The sequence below is a fragment of the Vombatus ursinus genome, unplaced genomic scaffold (assembly GCF_900497805.2).
Source record: "Vombatus ursinus unplaced genomic scaffold, bare-nosed wombat genome assembly UNPS02014852.1, whole genome shotgun sequence".
NCBI classification, from domain to species: domain Eukaryota; kingdom Metazoa; phylum Chordata; class Mammalia; order Diprotodontia; family Vombatidae; genus Vombatus; species Vombatus ursinus.
In genome coordinates, this window is record NW_020954630.1 from 2,062,855 (window position 1) to 2,086,213 (window position 23,359).

General features: G+C 36.8%; 1 protein-coding gene across 1 annotated transcript in view; it reads right to left on the reverse strand.

Annotated features, from left to right (window-relative positions):
• RHEB (Ras homolog, mTORC1 binding) overlaps positions 1 to 23,359 on the reverse strand; it is a 63,266-nt gene that overhangs the window by 12,387 nt on the left and 27,520 nt on the right. The window contains exons 3-4 of the mRNA XM_027841067.1: positions 8,419 to 8,486; positions 1,347 to 1,429 (exon numbers count right to left, since the gene is read on the reverse strand). Of these exons, the coding sequence (XP_027696868.1) occupies positions 1,347 to 1,429; positions 8,419 to 8,486 (151 nt within the window). The remainder of the gene's footprint in view (positions 1 to 1,346; positions 1,430 to 8,418; positions 8,487 to 23,359) is intronic.

Sequence of the window (23,359 nt, forward strand, 5' to 3'; positions counted from 1 at the left end):
CTTAAGTATTAGGCTAAAGAGTTTGAGCTTTACTTAAGTTAACAATAGGAATCCCTGGAAAAATTTTTACCACCATGCTGCCTTTCAAAGGAGACTGATATTGGCTTGAAGGGCATATTGGTAACAATTTTCCATGGATTAGGAAGAGAGGACAGTTATTTTAAAAAAAATTTGTAATACTTGGCAAGATTGTAGTGCCAAAGTTCCAAATCAAATGACAATGTTTTAATGTGGACTTGCCTCTCAGATGCTGGGCTAGCACTGATAAAAATAGTAACTTTTAAGTTTTTTTTTTAACTCAAAAGTAATCTTAAAATAATTGTTTTCAATGCCCCTCTCAATATCTAGAGGATAAGAAGCTCTTTGGACCCTGAAACATAGGCTAACTCACTGGGAACCCTCATCTTCAAATTCAGTTGTTACCTAACAAAAAGAGTTATAAGAACTTTCAGGGTGATCTAGGGAGGAGAAAGTCTGCCAAGGAGTTCCTTTGGCCCAAGCTGCCAGGCCCTTAAGATGATATGAAGGTCAAAACTCTATTCCTTATAGCAAGAATGCTACCCTGTGCCAAGTAAACAAAGCTACACACTCCAATAAGTTAGGAGAGCATTTGCAATTTTTGTTATTCTCACTCATGTTTCCCTCCACTAGTACTACTAACTGAAATATGACTATAATATATGTCTTTACAGTAAGATAAACTCAGGTCTTTTTTGCTTGTTAGAAGACCATGACAACAAAGCTAAGGTACTGGACTGGATCCTTCTATGGACCATTTAATTTTATTCCATTCTTCATCTACACACTATTACATCCTAACTCCAACTTACAAGCCCTACACTTTCTGATGGGCCAATGGTATTCCTTTTTGTGTGCTGCAAAATATTTTAAAATAATAAAAACATAATTTAAAAAATAAGGTGTGTAAATAGAACTTGTAAGACTTTCTGTACCATTAAGTACAAAAACAGAAAATTTATATTTAAATTTCTTCTGTTGAAACTAGCAAAGCAGCACAGAACTTGTCTAATCAGTATTCATTTATTCTGGTCCAAGAGACTAGAAAGGCAAATGATATGAAGAATCAACAAGACAAATCTTTTTTATTAATTCTATGATTCAAATTGAATATATGAACAACAAACTATCTATCTTTTTTGCTTAATGGCCCATCTGACTCAGAGGACAAAAAAAGTGTTGCATCTGATCATTCTAATGGTTCCTTAGTGTTAGTCCCACCTAAGTTTTTTGGGGGGATAACCTTTAAATTGAATTCTTTCTAAAAGATTAATAGCAGCTATGTTTATCAAGCAGGGCTGAACATAATAGCAATGAGTACTTATTACCTTTTGATTGATGTAACTGAGTACACAAGAATATAACCATTAATGTCTATGGAGTACGTCTGAGGAAAGATGGAGTACTCATCCTGTGGGGGGAAAAAAAAACCACAATTATATTCAAGGAAGTTATGTAACATAAAAAGCAATCATCATCAACATTTCTCCAAAGGATATCAACTGTTACACTGAAATAAACACTCTAAATCAAGACTACTAAACTATGCTATTACATTTCTACTCACCAAATACATCTAGAGTAGGCTAGAGCAGGAATGTGTGTGGAGAGTGAGGAAAGACATATTTTAAAAGCAAGTACCCTTAGCCTGGGTAGAAAATTAATAATAAATAATTGACATTTATACAGCATCTTTAGGTTTGCAAAGTGCTTTGCATAATGACCATCTAAGTTTCACAATAATTCTGCAACATATTCACCAGAGGTAATGCTTCCATTTCATATTAGAGGAAACTAAGACTTGGAAGTTAAGTGACTTGCCCAATGACCACAGTATTCTAACCCAGATCATCTCTATTCCAAAATCACTACTCTGACCACCACTACATCCTATCTTACAAAACTGGTTTTTGTTAACTGGTTAAGATGAGTTAATTGTTGACTTCTCCCCAAATTTCTAAGTGGAAGGAAGTAATAAAAAACACATAAGTTCTATAAGGAAAGAGCTGACAATTGTATAACGGAAAACAAATCAGATCGGGGGGCAGAAGACTATCATTTCTAGTCTCAGCTCTGTCATTAATTAGCTGAATGATCTCGAGCAAGTTACATTTGCCTTGGGGCCCCACTGTCCTGAATGGCAACTGCAGCACTCACTCATTACTTCAAATAGACCCCAGCCAGCTTTAATTCACTCCCTACCCCTGAGCTTTTTTCTCAACTGCCTAACTAGCAGTCTTGTAGCCATACTCCCTCAAGTTTTAGAACCATGATCAAATCAATTCTGCTATTATTCTTGGATGGGGTGCATACTCTATGGCCCCCCTCACCATCCCTGAACCAAAATATCCCTTCAGACTCTACTTCCCCATGTGTGCTGTGCCCCTCCCCTCCCATCAGAATGTAGGCTCCTTGAGGCCTGAGATTTTCTTTGCTTTTGTATTGTCAGTGCTTAATATAGTGCTTAGTACATGGTGTTTATATATAGCCAATATACTGACAACATACATAATATTATATATACACCTACTAAATCTAAGTATTTCACCACTGGTAAACAGAAAAAAAGTATTAAGATGCGAAGGGTAGGTAAACATATTGTACTCCTTATCACACCTCACTTTACTATCACCACATATGATAATCACTGCCATTTCTGGTGTTTTCCTTTTTATGACCTATTTTTTTAGAATTCAATATGCAAATAACTTTATGATGTCTTAAAAGCCATTTCTATATAAATTCAGCTCCCATTTTTGTAAGAGAAACATGCAGAAATTTGTGATAGAATTTTTTAGAAATACTAGTCTATATATCAATGTAATACTGTATTACAGACACTTACAAAGTAATATTTTAAGGGTACCATTTCAAGAGTTCAGTACAGAGTTATTAAATACCAGTTAGGTGCTAGGAATCCAAATACAAAAATGAACTAGTTACTGGCAAGGAGCCTGCATTTTACAACATAAACACAGATAAGTAAATACAAGATAATCTGAGGACAGATAGCACATTAATATACTACGGGGAGAATGAATTCCCAGAAGTAAAACCTGAACGGAGGTAAGATAAGGCTTGAAGGAAGATAAAAAATTCTGAAATGGAGAGATATTCCAGGTATAGGAAATTGCTTGTGGGAATGAATGGAAGCAGGAGGTTGTGTTCAGGTCAGGAAATAGTTATTAGTCCAATTTAGCTGGAGTGGGAGTTAAAGGATAAGAATAGAAAGAAAATGAGAAATAAGGCCAGAAAAATTAGGTGGAGAGCCTTAAGAGCCAGGCCATGGGACATGAAAGATATATCCAGAGATGATGTTTTCCAGAAAGAGACAGATATCTATGAGAACAAAAAAGGAAAGAATATGAAAATATCTATCTAGAATGTAAGGAAAACTTCAACGAACAAACATTCTAAGTGCCACTATTCCTGGCAATGGGAACACAAATATAAAAAGTTAGTTAGTCCTTGCCCGACAGGAGAAGAAGAGAGATTTGAGAATTTATGCAGTTCAGGGGCACAAGCATTTCCTTTTGGTTATGAGAACAAGGGACTATCTTGATCTTTGAGGCAGAAGGTAGAGTCACATCTGGGAGTTCTTGGAAGGGGCACAATTTGGCAGACACACACTAAAAGGGATGAATGGGGTCTTCAAGAGCTGATCAGCAGCAGCAGTGGGGACATGGCACCCTCAGCTATCATTCTTTCTTCAAACTAACCCATTCAGCCCAGGATTTAAAGAACCAAAGCAACGGGGCAGCAGACAAAAGGTAACACTGAAAGGAGAGCTAAGCTGTGGCAAAGAGAGAAAGTGGAGGGCCATCAGGTCCTTACACAGGCATCTTGGCACAGATGACTCAGGCTGAAACTACTAGCTCTACCCAATGAGTTCCAATAAAAGTTCTGTTTTTCTCCTCCTAACTTCCTTTCTCTCTGCCTGTTTAAGAACAGACACTATAATATATTCTGCTTGCTTCTTTTACCCAAACCTTTCCTACAGCTTGATTTTTGCTTCAAATATAAAGAGGCCAAGGGCTACCTAGAGATAAACAAAAATTTTAATTTGAGCAGACAGCCAAACCTTTGCCTGAATGTTAAGAGTAGTCCTGACTGGGGGATCAGTTATTGAGATTATACTCCTATTTTTTTGGTCTGATAAACTCCATAAAACAGGAGAGACTGGGCCCCTGAGGGCCATTTTATTGCCCCCAAGCTAAAAAGCAAACTGACGTAACAGGGCATGGCTGATTAACTCTCCAGAAATAAAGGGAGGAAAAGAGGAAAGGCCTAGGAAAGACGGAACTCTGATCCTATCCAGCAGGAAGTAGAGAGCAGAAAAAAGCCAGTACTAGATGGTCAACTCTACCCTCCACAGCAAAACTCATAACCCAGTGTTACCAAAAAGGTTTTCCCCCGTCCTCTTGTATGGTTAATGAATACATTGCAGTAGAAAACAAAAATGAGAAATGTATACAGTCCCCAGTAACATTAAAATTCTTAAAATATGACACAAAAATCTTAAATGCTTTGTTCCAAAGAAAAAGATGCATCTTCAGCAGTCTTCTAAATTTTGTATATATTCATTCCCTTGCAGAGACATTGCTCATGCTCTTTGAACCAAAACTCTCACTCACTAGAAATACAGAGAAATGAGGTGACCTACTCAGCATGAATCAATAAAAATGGTTTTCTCAATATAATAACATGATAACTTAGGTAATATGTGTGGGGGAGGTCATACTGGGTATGAATAAGTGACAAGGGCATATGTGTGCAAACACACATATGCATGGAACTAAACTTTTGCTATTTCCATGACTTCCTAGAAAAAGAGCTCCAAGTTTTAAAATCTTCTCTTTTCTCCCTTCTTCCCCAATGCTCAATCTAGTTTTGGAGGAAACTCAAAATGGCCACTGACCTGGTGCCACTATAAATTATCCCCTCATTCCACATTCATTTTAAACCTTAAAGCAGAGAGGAAGGGAGTAATAGCAGACTTTAGGTTTATATTAATAGCATCATATTAATCAGCCAGAGGACGGCTAGGTGGCACAGTGGACAGAATACTGGGCCTGAAATCAGGAAGACTTATCTTCCTGCATTCAAATCTGTCCTCAAGATTCTTATTAGTTATGTGATCCTGGGCAAGTCACGTAAACTTTGACTGTCTCAATTTCCTCATCTGGAAAATGAGCTGAAGAAGTAAATGGCAAACCACTTCAATGTTTCTGCCATGAAAACCCCAAAAGGGGTCATGAGGAGTCAGACACAACTGACCAACAAAATCAGCCACTATGACTTTAAATCAGTAAGACATTTGGCACAATCAATTCTGATCTTTCAGTCTAAAACAAAAAGTGAAATAAGGAAAACCTCCAGTTTACATCCAAATCAGACTTAATCTGCTTACCTGATTCTCTCGTAAGAATCAGATAGTTGGGAGTCTAATAAAACCTCAGCCCTTCTATTTATCTCTAGGTATTACATCTTGTAATTAATTTAATTTAGGTCAACGCTGTGGTTCTCATTGGAACGGTAGCAGCTACTCTTCATTATAGTGGGAAATTCAAGAGGTCAAAAGGATTTACTCCTATGCTTCCAGCATTCAATATTCCCTTAATCCTACACCTCTGGTCACCCATACCATACTTATCTTTTTCCACTGAGCTCTGCTCAGTTTTATACTGTCACAAGAACAGTTAGTATCACAAGTTCTTAAAGCGTTAGTATTTAAGATCTACTTCAATTGATACACCACACTTATTCACTCATAAAACTTGGCATTTAAACTGGATTCTCTGCTATAGTTTTGCTCATAGTCTATGTTTTCAACCAAGATACCCCAACTGTATCCTTGCTTCCATGTTTCTTCCCTTATCTAACAGGCTCTCTCCACTACTTCGAGCTCCTTTAAGACCCTTCCTATAAATCCTTTAAAGTTCAACTCAAATGATACCTTCTTCCCTGATATACTGCCGGCCAAACTATTAACCCTTCCACCCCTCAGACTTCATATATTTCCTAATGTAGCTATCATGTCAGATTGTTTACCATAGCTATCTCTGCTGTCTAATCTCCTACTAGACTGGACACTTTTGAGAGTAGGGACTGTTTTGTATAAACCTTCTACCTCTTCCAACACACCTAGTAAAGCACTCTGAAGATGGATAGCATTTAATAAATGTTTATCAATACCCTACTCTGATCATTCCCCTTATAGTTTTTTTTTTAACCACGTTGTCTTGCATGTTATTTCCTGCTGTTTTGCAATTTATGTTTCTTCTGTTATTTGTATCTACTCTTCCTATGAGAGGGATGACATCTTATTTGTTATGTAAGCAAGTGAAGAAGCTTTTATTAAGCATCTACATCATGTAAGAAACTGTGCTAGATGGAAAGGATACAAATACCAAAGTCAAATAGGCTCTGCCTTCAAGGATTCCAAGAATCTCTTTCTAGAAGCAATGGCAGTATTGATTTGATAACTGTTTCTAGAGCAAGAGGTGGAAAGAAGCAAAGAATGGGAGAGTATGCCACACACACAGGGGGCACGGAGCCTACAGTAATGGATGGGAAGCACAGTGAGAGGCTGCTATGGGGAATAAATGAAAATTCATGTAATAAGGCTACCCATACCACGTACTGGGTTGTGCACACAGAGGACATTTACTGAAGATTTGATGAGTGAATGTTCAACCTAAAGAGTTAAGTATCAATCATAATTACAAAATGTTAACCCAAATATAAAGCAAAAGCACAGACAAATTTCTTTTGTGACCCTCAGATTTAATATTCTTGAATAGTACTCTTAGTAAAAGGCTGCGAGTATCACTTTTAGAGTAGGTTTCTCAAATCTTAAAAAGATCATGTAATTTACAGAAGATCAGTACCCCATGAAGGCTACTCATAGGAGCTTTTTAAAAATTATCACTAATAGTAAAACTAGTTATAATACCTGACATTTTCTGGGAGGGTAGGGGATTAGAAGAATGGAGAAGAGAGAGACTAATTGGAAGGACGGACATATGTCTTATGTACTATGGGTGGTATTGCTAAGGCCTAACTCCTAAGGCAAAGGACACTAACACATTAATTAAAAAAAAAAAATACAAGGGGCAGCTAGGTGGTGCAGTGGATAGAGAACTCACCCTGGAGTCAGGAGAGCCTGAGTTCAAATCCAGCCTCAGACACTTGACACTTCCTAGCTGAGTGACCCCAGGCAAGTCACTTAACCCCAAATGCCTCTCCAAAAAAAAACCCACAAACAAAAAACAAATACAGTCCAATTTGGTACAAAATTAAAAATAAAAGTTTTTCTCAATGGTTCAGTGGAAAGAGCACCATCTGAACCTGGAGTCACAGGCCCCAAGTTCAAATTCTGACTCCACCACCTGTGGAACCTTGAAGAAGTCACAACCTCCATGGGCTCCAGTTTCCTCATTTAAAAAATGAGAGTTTGGATCTAGATGATACTGATACTATGCCCTGGCCAGGTCATAGGGCCAAGAAACTCAAATCAAATGTATGGACAGGAAGGGAGCCTTTAAATTTGGATGCTCACAAATGGACTAAAAAATGGAAACTGCACACCTACGGAGAGGTAGACTTTTTGCTCCTGTTCCTTTAACAATCTTAGTCATACTAATTATGACAGGTTGAAATCTATTTCGCCCCTCCCCTAAAAGAAAAACCATTATCAACCAACAACCCTTAAGCAGAATGAATACACCAAGTCTGCTTAAAAGAATTTTAAAGGACAGATGATACTTGGAAGCTTTCTTCTGTCTTTTTATTTTACTGGCCCCAAAGGATAACTTTTAACTCAAATCTGACTTCACAGAATCATCATACAATTTAAGTCACTATTCCTGTATTGCATTTTCAATGGAAACAGTAAACAAGTAGAACTTTTTCCACTATTACACAGGAAGTACTTTTAGTGAACAATGAGCAAGTAGAATTCTTTAACAGAGAGCCAAAATTTCATAGTAAATATAAACTCTTTTAAAGCTATATATATTCAATTAACTGAACAATTACATATCTAACTATGAAGGAAGCACATGAACTGTATGATTATCACAATTAGGATCCATTTGGATAGATCACTCTCTACATGCATTTAAATAAGACTAACTGATTAATATAGGTATTGAGACTATCACAAGGTTTAAAATGTAGTACCATGTGGATAAGTTAGATATCGAAAGGCACAAAAAATCCATACTTTGGAAAAACTAACCTTAATTTCTTTAAAATGGAATATAAAAATTTATACTGTACAATTAATATGTGTTCAACATAAAGAGCTTCCAAATTCTTGAGCATTAAACAATCAAAGCTAGTGCCAAAATGGACAAATTTACCGTGTGGATCTTTAAGCCACTAGAGATTACTTACTTGCCCAGCTGTGTCTACCAGCTGAAGATGATATTCTTGTCCATTTACTGTGATCAATTTTGTAAATGCTACAAAAAACCAAAAGGAATTAAATGTTAATCTACAGTTAAAAAAAAATTCCACCCAGAACACTTACTTTATTAAAGCTTCACCACTGATGAATAATTGAGCATAAAGTACCTAAAAGAGCCCAACAAAAAGAAAACCATCCTTTCTCCCAGTTTTCATCATTTAGCTCTATTTACCATGAAGACATTTTCACACATCAAGTCATCAATGAACTCGTAAAAACCTTGAATTTTTTTCAAGGTTTGCAAATTATGGGCCAATGCTAACCCATAAAAGCATTAAAGAGTTACTTATGGGCATTCTTTTTTATATAAAAGAAAAAATTTGATTTTAATTCAGAAAGCTAAAAACTCCTCATTAATAGCAAGTCTGGTTTCCAAGCACAAAGTTCTATGTTAATTGAAGCACTAAGAACATTTAGTACAAAATAAAAGGATTAAAAATTTTCACTGTATGAGAAAACTGCAAAAAGAATTAAAATTCTGAGTTACGGCCATCATTTCCTCTCAACTTAATGGCAGCAAGCACTCTGTCACAGCTCTTTATCAAGGAAAAAAAATCAGAATATTTATTAAAATACGTGTAACACTTTTTAAAATCAAGAATTCTAGAGAAATACCAACTGGTAACTTCTCTACTTTTTTGTCTGCATTTATTAAATATTTAAAGTTTCATTATCATGTTGGGAATATATAGCGGGGAAAGTGCTGGATTTGGAGTTAGATTTTAATTCTTGTTCTACTATAATTAAACTATGATCCTATAGTTCCATTTTGATTTTCAAATAAAAATTGATGTAAAATCAGTTCAAAGAAGGGCTACATTTTTAGATAATCAGAGCTTCCAGACAGAAACTGAAAATAATTATTTTGGAAATGTGGTTACATTTAAGGTTAGTAAGCTGAAAAGGGATATATGAGCTATTTAATAGTTGCTTCATTCTGTTAACAAATGACAACTCAATCCCCTACCTCCTACAACAAAACTAAAAGACCTAATACCTAGAAAGAAGAAAATAAGGGTAAGGAGGGGAGAACTAAGACACTAGAGGAAGAGGAGTTATTTCCTCTACTCAGTACACTTTTCACTTGTTAATAATTCATTAGAAAAGAGCAGTGCCTGGAAGACAATAGGTACTTAATAAGTGTTTACTGTTACACTCAAAACTTCCATTATATGCCTAAGAAATTTGCGTGTTGCATGGAATTCCTTCTAACGCTAAAACAGCACACTAGCTTTCACAGTGAAAAGATAATATAGAGAAAAAATTGGACAGGAAACCAGTATTCACCAAGTAATGAAATGAGCAAGAATACAAAGGACAATCAGATTTCAACATTAATTTGTAAGGGTGGAACAAATGATTTTTAAAATGATGGGTTAAGAATGCTAATAATATAAAGGTATAGTATTATCAAATGATTAAGAAAAATGGAGATTACCAAAACTGATACTTTTAGGCACCATTCAATATAGACACTCAATACATGTTAATGAAGATGACTAATCAGAGGTTATTTTCATAACCTTTATTCTTCAGAATTGAATTATTACTACTGTGCCTTTTACTTCAAAAAATGGCAACGTGCAATCAAAACATTTACTCAGTCTTTACCAGGGGCAAGTACTGTACTAGGTACAGGGAACAAGCCAAAATGAACACAGTCGCTGCTCTCAAAGAGGTTTGTTTGTTGTTGCTGTTGGGTTTTTTTGTGGGGGTTGGGGGTGGGGACAGAGGAGACAACCCAGACAGAAAAAACAAATACGAGGGAACATGAGGAAGAGGGCACTAATAGGACTGAGGAGGCAGGGCAAGAAGAAGGGCTTCCAGAAGGAAGCTTGAGTTTGTCTAAGCTAAATCCGGAAGGGGACTAGACAGTCTAAGGGGCCAAGGTGGAAAAGGACATGAAATGAAGGGAATGAAAATGGCCTTACTCCTTGCCTAACTCGCCTACCTGCTCAAAGATTCCTCACATGGAGGGATAGTATGTGTGAAGGTTTGAAGGCTGGAGATAGAATGCCAATTTGGCTGAACAGAGAGTACCTTAAGGAGGGGAACATGAAATAAATCTGAAAAGGAGCCAGATAATGGAAAGCTTGAAATGCCAGGCTGGAGTTTCTATTTTATTCCAGAAGCAATAAGGTGGTACTGTAACATAGAGACTTTTGAACTGCTATTCCCAGTTCAATTACAGGTTAAGTCGTTCTTTAAGTCAAGGTCTGTTTTATTTGCCACCTTGCATTCCAATATAGTTTTAACAATATACACAGTTTTTAAACCCACAAGGCTATGATCAATATACTGCAAAATTCAGTTAATCAGAACCTAACAGGAGCCCTTAGTCCAACAGTATACACCTATATCTGCAAGTAAAACTTTAAAACAGATCTTCATAATGAGGATTCCTAAGTAATACAAAATTATCCCCAGGAGAAGAATTCAATTAAAATAAGAAAGGGAATTTTCACCAATATTTTGTTAAGTATTTCAACCAGACTGAAACCTTAATAAAACATTCAATTAACCAGAACCTTATTTTAAGCTATTTACAGATAAAATAATGAAGCAAAATAAATTGCTCCATGGTTATGTATCGAGTCCTTTTATGGCAGAACTAAAATTAGGATTAAAAAAAATTGTAGCTTAATTGGGGTTCATACCTCAGACAAAAAGCATGATATTTAACAGCAAGAAAAGAACCAAATATTTATGAAGTCTTTACTATATGCCTAGTATTGTGCTATGAGGTATACAGTATAACCTCAAGGGGTAATTTAGTTCATAGATTGTGACCCTGCACAAGTCATTTAACCTCTGCTGCCTCAATATTTTCATGTGTAAAATGGGAATAAAAATAGCACACTCTCCTACCCAGGGTTGTTATGAAAATAAAATGAGGTAATGTTTGTAAAGTGCTTAGAAACTGCCATTTTAGCTGTATGAAATATCACAAACAGCAAAACAGTTCATTGATACAGTGGTAAAGATAGAGCTATGATTTCTAAGGAATGAGAGACTTTAGTGTTAGGTAAGCTCCAACTAACAATAAGAGCCTTGAGCCAGGCCATAATGTCTTGACTTTAAAGTGATAACCAACCAAAGCCAGCAAGCTAGCAGTGTCCCAATAGAACTGATTCTACAAAGTACCCCAACCTTTCAACACTTCAAGGAAATGTGGGAACCATCAGCAAGAGTAAAAGAATCTTCCAGTAGCAAAATGGTATATGTACAGAGTGAGAAAGTTGCAACGATAGTCATGGTTCATGAACTTATATATTAGCCTTACATGGTTAATTTATAACCCAAAGCCGACAAAGAAAATGAACTCAACAGGAAAAGGTGAAGACAGCACCAATTTAAAGTTTCTTTACATTTTTCAGCACATGGCAGAATCATTCTCATTTTCAACAAGATCTTTGCAGTACTTCAACGAAGGATTAAAGGATGAGTACGGATCCTTAAGGTTACACAAGTGGTTTGGTGTGCGATGACTAATATTGATAAACTTAACCCTTCCCAGCAATACAAGAATCTAAGATATCTCCAAAGGTCTCGTGATGGAAAATGTTATCCACATCCAAAGAAAGAACTATGGAATTTGAATGCAGATTGAAGCATACTATTTGCTATTTTTTTTCTCTTCTGTTTAGTTGTTTCCTCCTTCTGATGGTTCCTCCTATTGGTTCTAATTCTTACTTAAAACATCACTAATGTGACAATATGTTTAATAGGAATGTATATGTACAGCCTATTATCAGACTGCATGCCGTCTTGGGGGGGGGAGAAAAATTTAAACCTCAAAAGCATATGAAAGTGATTGCTGATAAATCAAAGTAAATTAATTTTTTAAAAAAGGTTATACAAATGGTCGTAGGTCTTTGACCCCTCAGTTCTCTCCCAGGTCATCTCTTTTGCGCTAGCCACTCACTTTGTCCTATTTTCCCCATCTCATTCCCTTGGTGAACCAATTCAATTCTACACTGTCCTTTCCTCTTGAGTCCTTGGCCCCCTTATCATATCACCAATTGCACCCTACCAAGCCTCAGCCTTTTATCACTTTCACCACTTGCTGTCTTTGATCCTACACATGTGCTGCGGAATGCAATGTGGAGAAAATCATGTAACTGTTCTGATCCAGTCCTCTACAAATTTATGTTACATAACCTCAATTAGGCCCTTTCTGCTGCTAGGCGATCCTACTATATACTTCCTTAATTCCAGTGTTTGTTCCAAACCTTTACATCCCTCCTTATACTTCCCGTGGCTCCCCTTCTGCCCTATCCTCTCAGCTGAGAACCACTTTTCTACAGGAAAAAAAATGATCCATCTGAACAAGCCATTTGAAGTGAACTCTTTCGTCTTCCTTCTTCTTTATCTCCTATCATTCATTTGCCTTCTGCCACTATCTCCTCCTTCAATCTCTATGTCACATAATGATGTGGCTTTACTCTTTGTCTAAGCCCTCTATCTGCTCAAGCACTTCCATTCCATCCTGTCTCCTCTGACATACATTTGTTTGTACGTTGTTCCTCCCATTAGATTGTGAGTTCCTTGAAGGTAGGACCTGTCTTTTGCCTCTTAGTATCCCCAGCACTAAGCATAATGCCTGGCACATAGTAGGAGCTTAAAAAAGGTTTATTAACTCTATTCCTGAAATAGGAAAGGGGCGAGAAGTGTTTACTTAATCAAAAGAAGAGGAAAAAAATATAAACAAATATGCTTGCATTTTTTTTTTGTTTAATCATAGTTTATTTAAAAAGGAACAAAGTGATCTTTTAAAGCAACATTCAGAAGTCAGGTCAGCTGTCACATGATTTCAGAGATGGAAATGTACATTATACAACCTAAAATATAAAATATTAATAACATCTTGATATTTTTGCAAATAAACAGTTTAGAATTTCTCCTTCATAAAACAGGAAGATGGAATTTTCCATATCATGAGGACAGACCTCATTCTTATTGCTTCAGTAACAAGATGGAAAGCAAAATTAATAACTTATGAATAACTTCTTGCTGACATCAAAGTAAGTATCCAGTCTGGAGTCCTGAGTTCAAATCTACTCAGAATAGCTTTAGATGCTTTGCTGATCTACACTAATAAACTGTCTCTTAAGTAAATGAAGAGCCAAATTATGAATGTCATAGATAAAACTCCCTAATCTTTTGTGAGCAAGCTCATCCAATTTCTGTACATTTTTTTTCTATAAGCATTCATTCCACTTCACTTCAGCTGAAAACTGGCTTTCCCTTTATTACTAATGTCTTCTTAAACCCTCTCTGGCAACTGCAGCTCCTTCTCCCACTCCCAACTAGTAGTCATACTGTACCTTGGACCTTGTCATCACGTAGAATAGTTCCACCTCCAAAATCTAAGATTGCCTTCCCTGACCTCATTGTCTTTACTTTCCATCTCTCCCACTTTGTTCATTCCTATCAAACCCACTTTTGACCTTCCTCATGACCTTCAAAGTTCCAAACTCCTACCTATTCTCCCACTCCATCATTCCCTTTCTGATTTCCTAAGCCTTCTTACCCAGCCTAGACCCCAAGGCCAATCACTGCAATGATGTTTAATCTGCACCCCAAGAGTCTATCATTTTCTTCGTCTATCACCTGCCTTGCCAATCACCAACCCTGAAAAAAAATCCTACCATTTATTGGCTCTATTCAAATTTCCACGTGCCATTAAAGAAAAACTGTGCTGATGGTGTTCACTTCTAATTCATGTGAACCTCAGCCGGGTCTTCATGGCTACTAGGCAATCTCCTTATTCATTTCACTGGCATCCTACTGGCATTCTTCACATTCCTTTCCTGTTTTCCTCAAATCCCCGAACCATATTCCCCAGTCTTCCTTGAACTCAGAAGGTAAACAGGATGGATTCTTCTTGTACTTACGGAGAACAAGATCACCAAGTGAGAAGTTCAAGTTCCTTTCCTGCACTCCTCAAAATTTCTTTCTACCCATCCCTGCCTGTTCTCCCGACTCAAAGGAAGCATGTGTTTTCTAAAGTTAACCTTGTCTCCTACATGATATCATCTAATCTTTCTATTTAAATATTAAATAAATGTATTTATATATTTAAATATTTTTATCATCTCTCTCATCAACATCTATCTTCAAAATATGCTTTGTTTTTGTTTTGTTTTTGGTTAGGCAATGGGGTGAAGTGACGTGCCCAAGGTCACACCACTAGTGTTATATGTCTGAAGCTGGATTTGAACTCAGGTCCTCCTGAATCCAGGGTTGGTGCTCTATACACTGTGCCACCTAGCTGCCCTCTATCTTCAAAACATGCTTAAGATTTTTTTCAAAACTATACGTCTTGTAAAAGATGTACCAAAAACTCTGAATCTCAGACCTAGAGTTTCCAAGCTGGAAAGGGCTACTTTAGTTCAAACCCTTATAGAAGCATACTCTAAAATTTCCTTTTTAGTTCAACTGAAAATATTAAGAAATATTTCTTTAACCTAAAGTTCTTTCCAGATTTTTGCCTTTAGGAAAATGTGTAAAAGGTCACTAACAAGAGCTAAGGTTCCAGGATTAGGGATTAAAGGTGGTAACCCAATTTAATTCTTCTTTGATTAAGATCACAGCCTTCCCTATTCCCAAAGTGATAGGGCTAAATAAGACTGATCTCAGGGAAGCAAGGCCTTTCAATCTTTGATGGGAGTATGGTCAACAAGTAGTTTTTAGTGGATAGTGAGTAATTTTTAAGTGACTATTGTTCTACAAAGTAAAATGTTAACCCCAGACTAGATTTTAATATATTGGGACCTTTTTATTATTCAAGATTCTTATGTTACCTCAAATTGTCCTGAGGTAGAGAAATGTTGGCAGCATGGGAGAACCACATCAATTTAGACACTTCTCTCTCTAAGGAACATAGACTTTTTAAATTAATAATTGTTTCTCGCAGATTTGTGCCTAAAACAGAGTACAGTATTAATTTTTTTTTTCTTAAAAAAAAAAAATCCTTCATTTTACAGATGAATAAAGTGAAGGAGATGGATCCACATGTCTCACTCAAGGTCACAAGGCTAGTTAGTGGCAAAGTAACAATGATTCTCAAGTCCCTGTTTTGTCCACTTGAGTGCTACAGGAACTTGAAAAGAAACATCAGCACTAGCTGCCTCCACTTTCTCACCTGACTATCTATCTCGAAGCCTTTACAATTTGGTGTCTGCTCCCATTACTCTGCTTCCTGAAAAGTGTCATCAGTCACTTCCTAACCACCAAATGACCTAAGGATCTAGTTGTCTCTCCTCTTTTCAAACTATCATACAATGTTGTATTACAGCATAATTGTCATTTCTATGCTCAAATACAACAACAGAATAACACAATGTAAGCTCAACAACAAAAAATGTTTACTGCTTACCCGCTGGTGAATCAAGCCAAAACTCTTTAACCTGGTACTCAAGACACTCCACCATCTGGTCTTCAAATTTTTAACATTAATTTCCTACCATTCATTAACTTAAACAGTACCTTCCAAAAACAACTAAATGAGGCACCATACCCTAATATACTCCATGCTTTCCTGTCTCTCTCTCTCTCTCCTTCTTTTCCTGGAATGAATTCCCTTCCTCTCCTCAACCCTAACCATTTTCTGAAAGCTTAGTCATCCTTCAAGGTCCAATTGAAATTATAACTCCTCCATGATACTATCTCCGGTTAAGTGCCTAATCTAAAAACTTTTTCACCTCTGAAATCCCCAAACTTTGTGACAAATACCTCCCATGACAATTATCATGTTCTAACTAGAGGCCAATGTACCCGTAAGTTCCCCAACTAGAAATTAAATTCATAAGGGGTGGCGCAGTGGATACAGCACGGCCCTGAAGTCAGGAGGACCTGAGTTCAAATCTGGCCTCAGACCAAAAACACTTAACACTTACTAGCTGTGTGACCCTGGGCAAGTCACTTAACCCCAACTGCCTAAAAAAAAAAACCAAGAAACAAAAAACATTTATAACCCAACATGAGACACAGAGCATTAGGAGATGTAAAATGGACAATTTTGATTATATTAAATTATAAAGATTTTCCACTAACAAAACCAATGCAACCAAGATTAGAAGAAAAGCAGAAAGCTGGGAAACAATTTTTACCTCCAGTGTCTCTGAGAAAGGCCTCACTTCTCAAATATATAGATAACTGAGTCAAATTTATAAGAATATAAGTCATTCCCCAACTGATAAATGGTCAAAGGATATGAACAGAGAGTTTTCAAATGAAGAAATCAAAAGCATCTATGGTCATATGAAAAAGTGCTCTAAAGCACGACTGATTAGAGAAATGCAAATTAAAATAACTCTGAGGCACCACCTCACACCTAACAGGTTGGCTAATAGGACAAAAAAGGAAAATGAAAAATGTTGGAGAGGATGGGGGGAAAATTGGGTCACTAATGCACTGTTGGTAAAGTTGTGAACTAATCCAACCATTCTGGAGAGCAATCAAACTGTCTGTACCTTTGATCCAGGAATACCACAACTAGGTCTGTAGCCCAAAGAGATCATAAAAAAGGGGAATGGATCTATCCATGCAAAGTGAAGTGAGCAGAACCAGGAGAATATTGTATACAGTACTGCATACACTATTAGCAACATTGTGAATAATCACCTATAAATGACGTAGCTCTCCTCAGCAATACAATGATCCAAGACAATTCCAAAGCACTCATGATGGAAAATGCTATCCACATCCAGAGAAAAAACTAATGAGAGTATGTACGCAGATTGAAGCAAACTATTTTCTCTTTAATTTTTTTGTGTGTGTTTTTTTCTTTTGGACTGTTTCTTCTTTCACAACATGACTAATATGGATATGTTTTACATGATATATATAACATACATAACCTATATCAGATTGCTTACCATCTTAGGGAAGGGGGAAGAAAATGTGGAACTTAAAAACTTTAAAAAATGAATGTTAAAAATCGCCTTTAGAGGGGCAGATAGGTGGTGCAGTGGATAAAGCTCTGGTCTTGGACTCAGAAAGACCTGAGTTCAAATCAAGCCTCAGACACTTCCTAGCTGTGTGACCCTGGGCAAGTCACTTAACCCTAGCCAAAAAAAAAAAAGGGGGAAAAAACAAAACAAAACACAAAACTTTGTGTCCTACTCCATCTTCCCATTCCACCAAAGCACAGTATTTGTGGAACATAAAATTATGTTGACTTGTACACCTCAATACAAAAGGCTAGTCAGGTTTACCTCAGAGTCAGAATGCCTAAGGTTCAAGTCTCAGTTTTAAATTTACTGTTTGAGTACCACTGTCTCTTGAATGATGACATCCTTGGATTGCCCTTGGGAAACTGCATTAATGGCCAAAAGCTTCTCACTGAAAGGCCCATCTTTTAAACTCCAAATTTACTGATATTATAATATATGTGAGACACAGAATGCTTCAGTTTCCTAAGAAGTGATGCTGAGGATCATCCAAAGGGCAATGAAAAGGTCTATGCAGGCATAAGAGGGCCACAATAACTGACAATAAAGAATTTACAAGAAGTAGTGTAAATTTTTGTTATTAAAGAAATATATGATGAAAAATAGGGCATTAGGGAGTTCAAAAAATAACTAAATGCATAGTGCTATGCTTCAGTGTTATCCACAATATCAATAGAAAAATGACTCTTTCCTCATCAGTAAAACGGGTTTTTGGTTTAGATCTATGATTACATCAGGGTAGGGAACTCCCTGGGTAGAAATTCTCTCTACTAATGCAGTTAAGCAACTCATCATTATAGTCTGACAGAATTAACCAATAGGTTAAGTGACTTGTCCCTGGTCACACAGATAGTGTGGTGACAGAAAGAATTTTAGAGCAGTGATTCCAAAGCCAATCTCCTCTAACCCCCTATGAGTTGTAAGGGTTACATGATCCTCACATATAAAAAATGAGAATCTTTGAGGAATACTTTTGTTGGAAGCAGAACAGAAACCTCAGTAAGTGGGACTAACTAGGAAGGGAACTGACAAATATATGAAAGGTACAAATTTTATACAAGAAACAGAATTTTCTGGGCATAATGATTTTTGGGAAAAATAATTTTCCCAAACCAATTAGCAATTTGAGGGATAGGATTCAGTTGTGTTTTCAATAGATACATTTCCTTTGAGGAAGATGTTGGCTTAATCCTATTTTTAAGAAAGAGAGTTGTGGATTCAGAGATCCTTAATGTACTCATCACAAAATTTTTCAATCTGCACAACAGAAAAAGGTAAATCATCTATTTTTTAAGTATTATCACTACTGTTATTAGACAACAGAATATTTTCAGTTGACTATACATCGTGCTATGCCCATGAAACTTCAAAAGTAAGATATGGTTCCTTTTCTTTTCTTTCTTTTTTTTTTTTGATGAGGCAATCAGGGTTAAGTGACTTGTCCAGGATCACACAGCTAGTAAGTGTCAAATGTCTGAGGCCAGATTTGAACTCAGGTCCTCCTGACTCCAAAGCCAGAGCTCTAGTCACTGCACCACCTAACTGCCTCAAGGCTCCTTTTATTTTCAAAAAGCAATAGTGCTATGGGGACAGCTAGAGGGTGCAGTAGATAGAGCACCAGCCCTGAAGTCAAGGAAGACCTGAGTTCAAATCCAGCCTCAGACACTTGACACTTAATAGCTGTATGACCCTGGGCAAGTCACTTAACCACATTGCGTAGCAAAACAAAACAAAACAAAACAAAACAAAACAAAAAAAATAGTGCTAGAAAATATTTTTTAACTAGAGAATCTGTGGATACCCCATTCCTACCCCAACTGGTTCATTTTGTATTAAAAAGAATTAGGTAGGAAAAAAATAGCTTAAAAAAATCTACCTAAAAGATATGTAACTGCTTCCACTCTAACACCTCAATAATTCCCCATCCCACTCCCAAATTTCTCCAAGTTTGTAGGAGAGAAACAGTACAGTGGTCAATACAATTAAAATGCGTCTCCTATGCCAAGATGTTGGCAGTGGAAAAACTTCTGCACTAGTCCAGAAATAAAAAATTCATCTGGAGGAAAAAAAGGTCAAGAATCTCAAGGGAAATGATGAAAAAAAAAATTGAAAGGAATGGAGCCCAGCATTACAAACTGTCCAATTATTGAACAAAGCAGTTGTCAACAAAACTATCTAGTACTAGTTGTGTTAATTAGTTGGACAAATTAAGCACATACGATCCAGAAGCAATCTATCTTAGTAGCACAGGGTATGATAAACCCAAGGACTCTAACCAGACGGGTAAGGCTCATTATTTGACTAAAACAAGTAAAAAAAATCTGAGGCAATTTGGCAGAAATTATGTCTAGATCAACATCTCATGCCGTATAAATACTGCAAAAAGATTCACGACAGATTTATGATCGAGATGTAAAAGATCATTATCAAAAACAAATTAAAGAGAAGATTTTTGATAACATGAAATTGAAAAACTTTTGCCCACACATAAAATAATACATATAGGATAAGGAGGTAATGACTAGAAAAAAATCTTTGTATGAAATTTCTCGGGTAATGGCTTGTTATACAAGCTACATAGACACCTAATAAAAATATCTAAGACCAAAAGCCATTCCCCAGTAGGTAAGTAGTCAAAGGATGTAAATGAACAGTTCTCAAAAGAAGAATTGCAAATTACTAATAACCTTATGAAAGACTGTTCCAAATGACTAATAATATAAGAAACATATATCAAAACAACCCTGAGGTTTCACTTCAAGTAACAAATGCTTTATTGATGGAACAGTAAATGAGTATAACCATTTTGGAAAGCAATTTGGAATTATGCAAATAAAGTATCTAAAATGTTTATATTATTTGACCTGGAGATTCCATTACTAGGCATAACTCCAAGAAAGTCATTGACAAAAAAAGAAAAGCTCTATATATACCAAAATATTTATAGGAGCAAAGAACTGAAAACAAAGTTTAGTTGATATCCATCAACTGGGGGAGTAGTTAAACAAATTGCGAGTCACAAATGTAATGGAATAGTACTATGTTCTAAGAAAGAAAAGATAAACAAGACTAATATGGAGAAGCTGAGGTGCAAAAGGAAGGAAATAAACCAAGGAACCCCATATGGTCTTTTCTGCCTAAGCTTGGGCCTACTCTTACTCCCTTATGCCTAATTAATGCTGCCATTTAGTATTACAGATCATATTTGATTCTAGCAACCCTATAAGATAGGTATTACAGGTATTATAATTCCCATTTTACAGAGGAGGTAACAAACGCAGCGCTAGGTCTTTGATCCTAAATGATTTACTTGTGGGCACAAAGCCAGGAAGTATCAAAAGCGGGACGTAAATCTCAATTTCTACAGCATTTATTCCACCTCACTTCAATGGTTCAAAAGGAAACCAGGTCCAGGAAACGTCTGGGAATGCCCCTACTACTATTCTTTGACCTGAAGCACACTAGTATCATAAAGGAGCCAATGCAGGCCTTAGGTGTATGAACTCCTACATTCAATTCAAGTGTTGGAATCCGGTCCAGTAGAAGATGATCACAAGATTATAGATTTGGAATTGGCAGGGCCTTTAGTGTTTATTTAACTCAACCTCCTCAGTGTATAGATAAGAAAATTGAGTCCAAGAGTGGCTAAGTGACTGACCTAAGATCACACAAGTATAAGAAGTGTCAGGTCTCAAACCCAGATTCTCCAATTCAAAATCCAGTGTTCTTTCCACTGCACCACAGTATCAGTGGGGAATATTTGGATTCCTTTTGGAATCTCTGATCCCCCTAGTTTGATTATAAATTCATATCTGCATTAGATGCTTCAAAAAAGGTATTATCATCTTTTGTTTTTATATCACATTCCTTTTTCAATACACAATCCCTCCCCCTCCACCACTTTATACAAAAGATAAAAAAAGGAGGGGGGAAGCAGCGCAGCACAGCTAAGCAACATATCCACCATGTCTGACATGATGTGCAGAGTTCCACCCCCACAGTTCTCCCACACTGCAAAGGAGAGAAGGCTACCCCTGTTACCATCAACTTTTTCATCAATGACAGGGATGGAGATCTAGATGGGATGCTTATCAAATGTCAGAAAACAGGATGAAGCTAGGAAAGACAGCTAATACATTGAATAACAGAGACAGGAAAAGATCTTAACAGGATATGAAATTTAGAAATGATAAATGCAGAAGTCCTGAATTAAAAAAAATAGTCAACAGCATTAAGTAGAGGGTGAGGCATATGGTGCTTTGATAAGCAGGTCATACGAAAATGACAAAGTCCCAGGAGATACGAATAATCTTCAAAAGAAGAAACAGAAATTTAGTTAATTTCTAAATGGTCAAAATCACTACCGATCAGACAGATACAAATTAAAACAACCTTGTGGTAACTAACATTGAATTAACAAAGCTGCTATCTGGTAGAAAAATGCATTCTGGGGCTATGAGAAGGTAAGTAGGTACACAAAGTTAAATCCAAAGGCCGTTTCTCAATCACAATCCTTCTTATTCACTTCTTCCACTCACCCTCCTTTCCAGAACATTCTTTCCTCCCCCAGATTTCATGACATTTCTTTCCTGACTCGTGCCTAACTTTTCTGATTGCTTTCTTCAGTCTCTTTTGTAGGATCATCATGTATGGCTGTATGGCTCTATCCTGGTCTCTTTTGTCTCAGTGATCTCATCATCCTCATAGGGATTCAATTATCACTATATGATGACCCCCAAATTCACATATACAGCCTTCATTTCTCTCCAGAACTCTACTCCTTCAACACCAACTTTATAGGCATCTCAATTTCAACACACCCAAAAAGAAAACTCATCTTCTCCTCTAATCCTGCCTCTCTTCCTCGCCTCCTTATTTCTGTTAAGGACACCACTATCCTTCCAATTACCAAGTTTCACAACTTTGGAGTCATCCTCAAAGCTCATTTTCCCTCACCTTCCACATACAATAAGTTTCAAAATAATTATTTCTATCTCTAAAACATGACATGTCTATCCCTTTCTTGCCATATTGTATTTCTACTATCTAGTTTGGGATCTCATCACATCTCATCTGTAATACTGTAGTGCTGCAACACCTTCCTGATTGTTCTCCCTTAATTCAGTCTCACTCCTCAATCCATTGTCCATATAGCTGCCAAAGTGGTATTTCTAAATCTTAAGACTGACTGAGTCATCCCTCTGCTCGATTAACTCCAGGGGTTCTCTATTAACTGTGTGCATATCGTATCTCTCCCCATCCCACTAGAATATAAGCCATTTGAGGACAAAGAGCCCTCATGACACCTTCAGTTTTATGTTTGCATCCCAGAAGCTAGCAGTGTCTCACACATACTCAATGCTAGACGTACTGTCGAATTGAGTTAATTCACTCGTGGAAGAGCCGTGAAATACTTAAATTGTTCTGCCAAAACTGAAGATTATGTGTGAAAGATTACTAAACTGTTTCATTGACCAGCCTACTATTAAGGCACTACTCCCAAGAAAGTTAACAGTAGGAAGAGATTACTATATACAAATATTTATAACATTATTTGTGATTATAAAAAGCTAGGGGAAAAATGTGAACCCAAGTGGCTAAAACATGAAGAATTCTTAAATGTGGGGAGCAGCTACCAGGGGTGGGGAACCTGTGACCTCGAGGCCCTCTAGGTCCTCAAGTGCAGCCCTTTGACTGAATCCAAACTTCACAGAACAAATCCACGGCCCTCTAGGGGTGGGGAACCTTTGGCCTCGAGGACTCATGTGGCCTCCTGGAGGGCACAATTTACCATATGAGCATAAGGGAATAGTACTGTATCCAAAGGAACAATAAAGACATATGGGGAGATTTGTATGGAGCAACAGAGAGTTAACAAAGCACAAGCAAAATAATATACAAGATTACAACA